The sequence below is a fragment of the Morone saxatilis genome, unplaced genomic scaffold, assembly GCF_004916995.1.
Source record: "Morone saxatilis isolate NCDOM2014 unplaced genomic scaffold, NCSU_SB_2.0 Contig15, whole genome shotgun sequence".
NCBI classification, from domain to species: Eukaryota; Metazoa; Chordata; class Actinopteri; family Moronidae; genus Morone; species Morone saxatilis.
The window spans coordinates 9,518,688-9,530,917 of record NW_023339707.1 but is presented as its reverse complement, the minus strand read 5'-3'; the positions used below and the strand labels follow the sequence as shown (position 1 = coordinate 9,530,917).

Genomic DNA, 12,230 nt, shown 5'->3' with positions numbered 1-12,230 from the left:
AGAAAAAAAAAACCTAATTGGATAACTTTTCAACAGACAAACAATTTTGGATTATAGTTGCCTAGAATTCAAAGCCAGGAAGCTTTGTAATTAGCATTTACTGACAGTCAGCTCAGTGTTTCTGAACCCAAAACTGAGGTTTGGACGACAGAAAGCCCACAGCATCCCGACCCCCCACCTGAAGCTGAAAGACATTAAGGCATCAGTAAAACCACTCATGTCTTCTACAGTTTTAGGTTACTCTTGCACAATTTGATACACACACATATTTACACTTGGCATGCAGCTGAAGAGAGCAAGGGGAAAGTCCAGAAATTGTCCTATAGTTGTTGAACGCCTGGTAGCATTTTAGGCGACCCAGCCAAGCTGTTGGTTTTGTAAACTGTTGCAGCTGGTCTTGTGCATTACACGAAAGGGGAAGTCCTCTCTCTCTCTCTTTCTCTCCCCAGCTCTCTCTTTCTCTTACTCACTCTTTCTGTTTTACTATCTACTCTATTGCCATGTTTAAAGTCCACAGGCACATTTTTTACTTATAGGGCAGACACATTAACCCTAATTTATCTTTCTTTCTAAGTAGCCATCCTGAAACCCCTTCTACTTTACCCAACACAGTTGTTGCATTGAATAAATAAATAAATAAATACACAGAAAGAAATTAGAATGTTTGTTCCTTTTTATAATCTGTCTCTATCATTTGTTCAAATCAGAACATCAGCATCTGGAGCTATTTTTGTGAAGAGCAAAATTATTTATCTCACACACATAAACACATGCAGATGCTGCAGAGGCCAGAGTTCTTATCTACTCTACATTAAACTCTATGCAGCAACTAAACGGCCATTTTAAATATAATATGCAAAGAAATCAAGGAATTCTGCACACTTTCAATCACTTGTACTCACCTTATTAGCTACTCTTTTTTGTTCTTTATTGTCAGGAGCCTTTCTATTCCTAAGCATTTATTGTAAACATAAAGTGATGTGAATTTAGAATTATCAACACTATGGTGTGCTACACATTTTGTGTCATGAGAAACTGAGAAAAAGCTACAGACCCACAGTCTTTGTTAGTTAATGTGTTCATTGATCATGGATCACATCAGATCATATGGATGGATCACGTCAGATTTTGATTACATTCTCATGCACTTCATCTCTCTTTGCAATTTCAAAATAGTTGCGCTACAGTTAGAAGTCAAAACGATGTGACAAATTGTATTGGCCATAAGGGAGACTGCAACTCCTGTGGGGGATGACATGTTTACTGTTGCGTTGTTTGAAATTGATTTCAGGAACAGGATGCTTCTGTAAAGGTTTAGATGATGTGTAAGTAGGCTGAGAACACTGTTGTAAGTATCTGTGCTGTAATTGCTCCCATTTGGAGAGGCTGAGAAACAGATCCCTTGACAGCTTAATGTAGGAAACCACGGTGTACGGTACATCGGTGCACATATGGCCCATCTGGTTCACTGTTTAGTGAGAGCAGAGAAAGAAGAACTGAGAGTGAACTTCTATGTGCTACTATGTTTTTAACAGTTTTTGTATAAATAATATTAAGGACAAACCTATCACATGTGAGTGTACACATTCACAAGCTCATACACAATTCGTAATCACTTCCTGTGAATTGAGGACTAGTATAGAAAGATGCGTAAAAGAAGTTGTTGTATGCCAGAATTCAAAGAAAAGCTCCAGTTTCCATGGCAGATTCCACAGAAGATGAATGTCTCTTTGCCAATCACGGTGGGCCACACTGGTTCAAGAAATACAAACTTTAATATGTCAGCTCTAATATAAAAGCAGCCAGGCAGTCTTGTCACAACACCAAAACAACACACCTACTGTTAAAGGGTAGATGGAGGATAGGGAGCAGGAAAAGGGAGGCTCAGATATGCCGTGTGTCGGTGCTTGAGGAAGTTTTATAGGCCTAATTTCACTTGAACTCACTAAAGTACCACACTAATCCCCCACCCCACCTAAAACTGCTCTGAAAACAGTCTGCATCTCTTCTTTGATCCTCAGTTGCCATCAATGGGCTTCAGAGAGGGAGAAAAAGACGGAGAGAGACTCTGGGTTGCTATTATATGTGAAATGCCCCCTCATTGCAGCAGAGCAGCCCCATCTCTTCATCATTCCCCCACTTCCTTCATTTCCTCTGGCAGACACTGGGAGCATTCTACCACCCATCTGCCCCCAGTAAATATTGCTTGAAGGCTTAATTATACACACACACACACACACCCACAGACACAGAAACAGTCACAGCGAAATTTCCTGCAACGCTGAAGCGGAGAATTAACGTCAAATCTGTGGGGCATTCATTCATCAGAGTGGGTGTGTGTGTGTAGTGTTATGTTTGCTTCTGTGTGTGTGTTTTTGTGACCTCTCAGTCCATTATTATATCCCTCTGGTCACATTTGTAGCCCAAAGGGTCTGTGTGATGAACTGTGAACACCCTGTGCTCATATCATCAAGCGGCGATGGTCCCAACCCATGGCCGAGGCCCTGTGAAGCGCAGGAATCAATATTCTCTTTTAATGCTTTAATAAACAGATTTTTGAATAATGACAGGTGTGGGTTTTGGTGCCATGAAGCCCTTTATAAACATATGTATTTTTGGTTTTCTTAGCAGATGATGAATGACCATGAAGAAGCCTCCCCTGACAGCTGCATCAAGAAGGTAGGATAGTTATACCTGTTTATGCTATTTCCTGAATTCTTTCTCGGTACCTCTGCTCTGCATGACAACTATCGTGCTGGGTTTGCCTTTACATCAAAGCTATCAAAGTCATTGTGAGGGCGAAGTAATAAAGTGGCATTTCTTTGCGAGCACAAAATGTAGGACTTCTACATTTGTACTGGCATTACCTAATAAAGAAATATGTATAAGAGTCATCTGACTATTATGCTATGTTATATATAACAATGACACTAGATCAGAGGACAAGTTGGCTTTAAAGGTTTGTCACACCCCCTCTGAGAGACTTTAAAACTTTAATATCTTATATTTCTAATAATATTTGTGATTATTTTAATAACTGTGGTTGTGTGTGTGTGTGTGTGTGTGTGTGTGTGTGTGTCTTGGTTGTTTCAAGTGATCTTGATCTCAATGTGATTTCCTGAAAAAATACCTAACTAACTAAAACATCTGCTTGGTGTACAGAAAAAGATCATCTGTGTGCTTTGAGTCATGCACTCTTTAAAATAGCTATGTGTATATAATAGAATATTGTGAGCAGTATTACATTTTTAGAGCTTTCTACAAAAGCTTTAGTAGAACATATCACAGCACATGTGATGACACAAAACACTGACACACACACACACTGTGGCCGATACGTCCCATTGACCAGTCACTGACCACTTTATGAGGTGATAAATTTATTGAAGAGGCTGGGCAGTTTGTTTTTACGGCCGGTGTCGCCAGGTCAGGACAGGACAGCGAGAGAGTTCATGTCCATCTAATGGTCCATGAAAGAACAATGGCTGCAGCAGAGTGAGCACTTTCTCTGAGACTGACTGAAGCCATGCAGGCATAGCTCCAACTCAAGTCAATGGCAGGGTAGTTGAAACCTAAATCAATAGTTAAAAATGGGACAGCAGTAAATTATGTAGGTTTTTACCAGATTTGAGGTTTAGATCCATATTTGCAGTATGGCACCATTATTTCAAATACTCCAAAACCCGCTATTGGCATTGTCTTTGATGTTTTTCTTTTTTTCTTTTCCTCATTGATTGACTGACCTTGCAGTACAATAACCATCAGTATGAGATGGTTGAAATATGAGCTTTAAATGGAAACATTTGTTTACAACTCTTATGTGGACTTTGATTAAGGTTGATTGATAGAACAGAGCTAAAAACATTCATTATGCCACATGAGTGGCGTACTAAGGTTGTTGCCAAGTTGTTTTCACCTTTTATTTAGCTATTAAAGAAACTAAAACAGAGATTTGGACTTCTGTATGTACCTTTTGTCTCATCATACATGACAGGATGGTCATAAAATCACGAGCAGAACTAATAGTGGACTACGCACTGTAATACAAAATCCAGCTCCTCTCAATAAAAGCAGTATATGAGAGGAAAGCACATGTATACAGAGATGTCTCCTGAGCAGCCTTTGCAAGACGTATTTCACTTTAAATCTCTTTTGGCATAATTTACAATTATGACCAATTTTGCCCTTAGAAAAACAAAAATCACTTAAATTTCCTCATTTGCATTTCAGGTCAAGGGTCTTGTTGCTGTACCCTCTATAAACAGACGGGCATGCAAATAACCGACTGCTTGGTTGATTTGAAATCCTACATTAGTCAATGAGCTTATTTTAAGAGTTGACCGCAGGTGGTTTGGGCTGTTCCCTGTTCCCCACATGTTCGTACAATGTGGAAAAACCTACACGGTTTTAAAAACGACCTAACCACCTTCCACATGAGAGTGATCCATGCACCACACTCTGCACACACATACATGCACTGATAGGCATGTAAAGTTGTAATGCACACACTCACACAGATGACAGTACACAGGCATACAGTACACTTACCTACAGTGCATAAAAAAATCCAAACACACACACACACACTCACTGGCCACATCTCATTATGCAGAGTGTGAGTTGCGGTGGGCCCTCATCGGGCGGTGGCAGACCACATGCCTGTTATGAATATGAATGAAATTATGCATGAGCCATTCCTTATGACATGACTCATTCATCCACATCGTGCAGTCACACACACACACACACAAACACAGAGCATGGGCACAGACGCACATAAACATTGACTTCTCCTGCCTCTACCATGTCATTACCATTGCTATGCTTGATTAAGGCAGAATGTTAATTGAGTTGTAGCTTGTGAATAAACTAGTTCACTGCTGAAAGGTGTGTGTGTATTTGCATGACTGTGTGTGTTATTAGTTCTTATTTGTTGCTGTGCTTTACATTACAGTAAAACAGGCCTGTTATGTTTATATATGTAAATACAAATATCTACAACTACAGTATGCATAACTGAGTCGATGTGAACTGTATTTTAGTCACTATGGTCACAGATTAACTTTATATAGACAGGCTGCCAGAATACATGGATGGATTAATAGATGCGATGAGATGTATAAGCACTGGAAGACATAAAGAGGATATATATTTGACTTCTCTCTCTGTTTAAATTAAATCAGGAGGCACTGACTATATAGTGCTATATACTATATTTGATAAGTAATAAAACATTTAATAACCTCATCAATACATGTCTTCATAACTTGTGTTTCGTACTGAAAAGATGCAAAGATTGCTGATTGTATTATACTGCATACATACTGTACAGATTACCTTGAGATTGATAAGAGCCAACTACTTCTAATATGTAAAATAAAAAATATTATTAATAATAATAATATTTAATAGATTCGAACCCCAAGTTAGAAAGTGATTCATACAAGGTAGCAAATTAAAATCAACCAAATCTAAAATCATTTGATATATCACACCAATTCCAGTAGTGAAAATGAAAAAGAATCAAAAAGGCAATTAAAGTAAAATTTTTAAAAATCTGGATATTCTATCTGATAAAAGAATTTATAGTAACCTAACAGTAATATTTTAGTTATTATAGAAACATGTATTTACCCTTTCCATGCAGTAACACATTAAAGTTGACCACAAACACAGGCTCATTCCATGTTGCTGAGTAAGGCAGAGTGTAAAGGCAAGTGGGGGGCACTGGTAGAGTCAGGGTTAAGGCGAGGGATAAAACGGAAGCAAAGATGTTATTGTAGCTTCACAAGCCCACTTACTGAAAGCTGCCCAGAGCTTACAGCTGTGTGTGTTTGTATGTGTGTGTGTGTGTGTGAAGTTTTAAGGCCTTGAATTCATATCCTGCACTTGCTTGGACGTGGATCGAGTTTTTTTTTTACTGGCTTACACACATGCATCTTCATACCCCACCCACAGACAGAAAATAAAACAAAGATGTGTTATCTGAATCCCCCCTCTGCTTACTTCTTCTATCCTCTTCCACTCATTTTATCCCCCTCTCTCTCTCAGCAGACAGCATGGTGTTGTTGGAGCTATAGATTGCTATCAGTGGCTATTGGTGATATGATCAGGGATTGTTTGGTTTGGTCTGGTTATACAAAACAGGACTATCTGTCTGTTTAGCTGTCTAGGCCATGCTTACGTATATTCTCATTCACACATGGCACTGTGGGAGTTAATAGGGTATCAGAGGACTTGTGTTTCTTTTTGGATTCCTTGGATTTAAAAGTGGTAGCCAGATAGGGAGCAGGGAGAAAGAATGCAGTCTATGCTTGTGCATGTGTTTCTTGTGTGTGTGTGTGTGTGTGTGTGTGTTTGTGTTAATCCTCATCTTCAGAAGAGTGCCGCTGTCCATCCTGACGTGTGTAAACACTCCAGCAGATCAGATGGCAGATAATGACTTCCAGATAGACACCCTCCATTCAACCAGCAGAGAAAATCAATGAGCACTGATTGCTTTTTTCCCAAGACGATCATCTGCCCCCGACGGCTACTATCTATCTCTCTCTCCTTTTCTATCTTTCTCTCTCAATTTCTCTGTCTCACTCTCCAATCCCCATTCATTCACCTCTCAATACTACTGAGATTGAATCAATTCATGCTGCTTTTCACAAGGGATTTGCTGTGAAAAGATACAGCGGAATATCTGTTTAAGACGATCAAGTTTCTGTTGCTTTGTCTGTGTCACTCTTCCTCTCTTACTTGTCTGAGTGAAGGTGGACATGCCTTCTCTCAAGCACTGATGATTTCTAGATAGTGATAAATGTCTTTCTTTCTATGCTTGAGAGGGATGAGCGTTTGTGTTCTTTTAGTCAAACTCTAGTACTATTTATTGTTCCATCTACATAATGAAGCAAAGTACATGGTAAATGTCTGTTTTAGATGCTGTATTAGTTTTAAATAAGTAAATGAGAGGGGTTAATATGAACTCTGACCTATAAGTAGATTTTTCCCACTCCACATTGAAAGACAAGTGAGTCAAATGGGGGTCAGCTGCATTTGTGATTCTATGGGTGTGTATGTGCCTGCAGTTGTGTGTGAATATCTTTTTTTCTGATATCAAGCTGGGGAATTGAGTCCCTAAATACGCTAGCTAAATGACCCTAAATGTATGAGGGCTATTATGTGGACAGAGGGAGGCACATGGGTCACAGAAGTGATCCAGTGCTCCGGGCCATAGTTTACCCCCTGCCAACAGCACCACACTCCCCCATCCCTCCTCCTGCTTAAATAGGCTCATGATTGATTGATAATTATGATAATTTGTTTGAAATGATTATCTGGATATTATAATCACTGCCACCCCAGTGCGCCATGGGGGCAAGTCATTTTTCATAATGCTGAACGTCACAAATGCCCCCTGGTTACAGGGGTGGCTCTGTGTGTGTGTGCGTGTGTGTATGTGTGTGTTTATCTGTTTGTGGGGGTGTGAATGCCCAGGGCTTGGCAGTGGTCTCCCCAGGGCTATGACTTGACTGAGGAGTGATGAGACCAAAGAGCAGGAAATAGCCTGAACACACGTACACACACACACACACCCACACACACACAAATAGACATAAATACAAAGACTATAGTGCAGGCCTAGAAAGTTCAATTTTACCAAAACATCAATGTGTATTCCACTCAGTGTGGCATTGATACTGTACATGTATGCATGGGCTGATGTAGTGCCAAAATGTATGTTAAGTTGATCAACAGAAAACTAATCAGTTTCAATATTTTTTGTTTGTTGTTTTTGTCATTTATTAAGAAAAAATTACAAATGGCTAGTTTGTAGACATTTGCTGCTTTTCTCTGTTTTATATCATTGTAAATTAAATATCTTTTGCGTTTTTTTACAAAATAAGAAATCTGTAGACCTCACTTGGGTTCTGGTTGTGATTTACAGTTTTCACTTTTTTCAGATATTTTATAAACTAAATGACTTATCAAGTGATTAATTGTCACAGAAAATGATTGTGTGACTAGATAGGTGACATGGAAGGATGGATGGGTAGGGAGGTAGGTAGGTAGGTTTGTTTACCCAAAGTGAGAAAAACAGACTTTACCTGTATGAATTACTTCATGTCTTGGCTCTTGAAAACATACAAACTGTTGCATGATCAGGAAGTTCCCAAACATCTTCTTGTCATTCTCAGGCAGTGAGCAAACACACCGTAGCTCCAATCATCCCGTCTTCTCTGTCATCTGAAGGAAAAGAAAGGGAGGAGTGTGTGAGTGTGTGTGTATTGGGGGTGGTGGGGGGTGCAGGAATAATATTTGCGGTTTTCGCTTCGGCCCAAGATGACTTAATGATGATATGGGTCCCTTTCTTCTGCTGGGCAGGGTTACGTTTTAATGGGCCCTGAGTGACATGTTTTCATTTGGCTCCGTAACCTGCCCCCCCACCCAGCACCATCACCACCTTCATCCCCATCCCCCCTTCAAAATATACACTGCCAAATCCTGCACTGTGTCAGGTTAGACGAGGAAAAAAGTTGGTTTGAAACCGGAGGCAGTCAGAACTGTGCCTTCCATGTACATGTGTGGTAGGGTACGGAGGGATGGGGAGTGGTCCGTCACAGACAGACAGACAAATATGCAGAGATTTGAGACTGAGCTCACATGGTGGAAATCACGTATGTTTGGGAATGTTTGGATCCTAAGGCAGGATAATCTTTCAAAGCATACTGTTAGCCTGCTAACATCGTCCTGTGCATAGAGGAGGTTAAATTGAAAATGAACTCGGCTAAAGGAATGCTCCACCAAAATGCATGTACGTTTGAAAGGTAGCTCTGAAAATGTTGTAGCTAGCTCCTTTGCAGAGGATAGATGGATGTCAGTGGCGACATATCCATCTCAAACCAGAGTGCTGCTCTGCTGTGGTGGTGGTTGATTAATCATTGGTTATATATTGATTGTGCTGCAGCAGTTGTTGGAGAAGCTTCTATGGAAATTTTGACAATTTTCAACAAGATACAAACTTTTTACTGCCTTCCAAGCGTACAAGTAGAAAGTAAAAGATGGATTTTTGGTGGAGTATTCATTTAATATTAGCCAATAGCGTTGATCTGTGGAAGGTCACATGGTCCGGACAAAGTCAGGGTTGTTGGAGAGGAGGTGGGGAGTAGGAGGAGAGGTGAAGACAGAAAGAAATGGTCTTTCTCTCTCTCTGTCTGTCTTGTCTGTGGGAACTGTCCCAGCTATGGTTACTGCAGAATGCTGTCATTATGCCTTGAGAGGAGCATTCACTCAAAGGCCACTGCTGTGTGTCACTGTGTTCATGTATGTGTGCGACTGTGTGTGTGTGTGTCTGAGTGCCACTTTTAACTTGCAGTGGCACTTTTAACTTGTGTGTGTGTGTGTGTGTGTGTGTGGGCCCTGACTGACGCATCTCTGTTGTTATCGCTGATCGAAAGCCGACGTCACAATGGAGTGAAGCGCTGGGAGAGGAATTCAAGTGGGAATGAAAGAAAGAAAGAGTGGAACAGATAGAGAGAGACAGAACGAGGGGGTGGAGGAGAAGCACGAGGTGATCGGAGGCACTTTCACATCAGCTGGCTCCCTGAACTCTCTCTCTTTCTCTCTCTCTCTCTCTCTCTCTCTCTGTCTCCTTCTCTCTCTCTCTTTCTTTTCTTGTGCCTTTCACTCTTTCTATCCTTCTCTCATTCCCTCTTGCAGTCTTTGTCTCTCCATAATCTCTCTCCCAGTGGCCATTCCCACCACATTCTCCGGGGTCACCCAACAAAAGGAGGAGGGCGATAGTCTGACAGTTGCGGGGGCTGTCATATGAGTTTCCTTACTTACACAGACACAGACACACACATACACACACACAGACACACACTTGTTTTCACACATTTGTTTATACTATCCATATAATTCTATTGCTTCCCAGTTATGACCCTCTCCGCTACAAGTCTTAAGAAGCAAAGCTCCCCTCTGAAACACGTGAACTTCTGGGTTTGTTTTGTTGTGTAATACTTTTTGACGTATTGTGTAATTTGTTTTATTTTCCTGATATCCTGTCAAACACACGCTTCTATGAAGTATCTGCATAGTTTCATAAATATTTTGCAACTGGAATGGTCTTTCCAGTTCAGAAAGGATGATGTCCAGGCTTACCATTTTTTGATTGTATTCAGCAATCAAATCCACCACATTAGAGGCACAAACGGTAGCTTCAATAAATCATAATGCAATGCTATCACAGCCTGAAAAATAATTGTAAGACCTGGAATGCATTAAACGTCACAAAATTACTCTTTCCTAAACTTCCAAACCAATGCTGATGTTTTTATGTTTACTGCAAAATGAATAGATATTTGAAAGCTGAGATATTTCTATTCTAAAATTCCAAACAGCTTGTCACTTGACATCTTCTGACCTTACCACTTTTTGATAAAAGGCCCCCATCGACAACTTTCTGTGCTTTTAAGGACATTTTGGTGCTCATACGCTTCACAACAGACACAAAAACACAAGCACACACACACAAAGACACACACGCACTCTGTCTTGTCTGTCAAGAAAGCAGCGAGTCCATTAAGGCACATAGAGTGAATGCAGAGGGCCGGCTGGTCAAGCATTGGTGATAATAACATGACGACCCGCATGGCGTTGCTACGGAGACCTAGAAGCCAGGGGGAGGCGGAGAACAGAGAGTTGTGTGGTCCTGCTTGTCAAAAATATTTTCACGTGTCAGACAAGGGAGATAAAGGTTCATCTGTGCGTGAGAACGACTGGGCGCATTTGAAACGCCACATCACAAGAGGGAGTATTTCTTTTGTGTTAGAATAGTCTTCTGTAACACTGTACTGCAGACACGTCGACCTTTTAATTCATTTTCAGCTGTTGCAGCTAAAGTTATTTTGCATATAATCTTATTTTAATATTTTGCACAGCCCAAAATATCTGACAAAATAACATTAGCATTTTGTGCTTTGAGGATAGCTATGTGTGTGCTATATATAAAAGGAAATGGGGGCTTTGAAACGCCACATTTTTGGCAGTTTGTTTTTGTTGTTATTTTTCACAAGTCTTCATTAATCAACCTGAAAAGAGGAAAGACAAAAAACTGCCAGAGAAATGGAGATGGCGTGAGAGATGGTGAGGTGTTGACACAGTGTCTATAGATAGACAGGCAAAAGATGGAGCTCACGCAAGAGAGCGAGCGTCAGTAAAGATGGAAACCCTCAGAGGGCAAGAGACAGCCGGAGGCAGGGGGATGGGGGGAGGAATGCCAGAATGCCCAAGAGAGGCAGGAACTGCCAGCCCAGTCACAGACACGGCCCGTCTGGGTAAGAGAGACAGAGAGTGGGGGTGAGAGGCTGGCCCCGCCGACACAAGGTCATGTGAAAAAAGATCCCCCTTTCTCCACCCACCCACCCATCTACCCAACCATCTATCCATCCATCCATCCCTCCATCCGCACATCACTGTGCCCCCTTGAATATTTATGGTAGACAAAACATTTGAAAATTGTGGAAGAGAAGAAAGGAAGAGACTAGTTGGGGGGCAGGGGGGGGACTGGATGAGGAGATGGCGGGAGACAGTGGAAGTGTGTCTGGGCATAACAGGTCTTAGGGGAGCTTTTAGCCACAGAGTGGTAAGTGAAGCACGGCGTGTGTTGAGGCTGCTCTGGTTAACTGTCTTCATACTTCGAACGAGATCCTCCGACACACGTACACAAAGGCACATGTGTGCTTAGCTCTGCTCATGTGTTTTAGTGTGCCCCAGATAGGCCAGAAAATGTACGGTTTTGTGTATCGGCTGTAGTGATTGGAAAGTCTAAAAATGAAAATTTAATTAAAATCACACACAAGTAGACTTTTACACCCAGGCCTTGATATCAGAATCACAAAAGACACTCATTCAGTTCATCATACACTGAGATCCAGGACCCTTGAGTTGCTCTTCCAGATCACACATGCAACAGCAACTCTTTGTCCAAGGAAGAGTAGCTGTTGAGCTGATAACAGCAAAACAGAAATGATTCTTTACAAAATAAAAATAAGCCTGTAATACTAAATTTCCTATTACTTAAAGCTGCATTAATGAATATGTTCTAGGTTAACACTGAATCGAATGATATGTAACGTAGAATGGGTTACTTAAAGTGAGAATTATGTGGTCTTTTTTTCATGATTTTATACGGGCTTTTATGCCTTTTATTGGCTAATGACAGCCAAAGGTAGACAGGAAAG

The 12,230-nt window shown here is 40.9% G+C and overlaps 1 protein-coding gene across 5 annotated transcripts in view; it reads left to right on the top strand.

Annotated features, from left to right (window-relative positions):
* The window catches only part of prdm16 (PR domain containing 16), a gene marked incomplete at its 3' end in the record, with an annotated part of 159,317 nt that overhangs the window by 81,478 nt on the left and 65,609 nt on the right, over window positions 1-12,230 (top strand). For 4 of the 5 annotated variants that reach the window (XM_035656564.1, XM_035656562.1, XM_035656560.1 and 1 more), the window contains 1 exon segment: window positions 2,629-2,679. In XM_035656564.1, coding sequence (XP_035512457.1) covers window positions 2,629-2,679 — 51 coding nt within the window. 5 annotated transcript variants of the gene reach the window in all.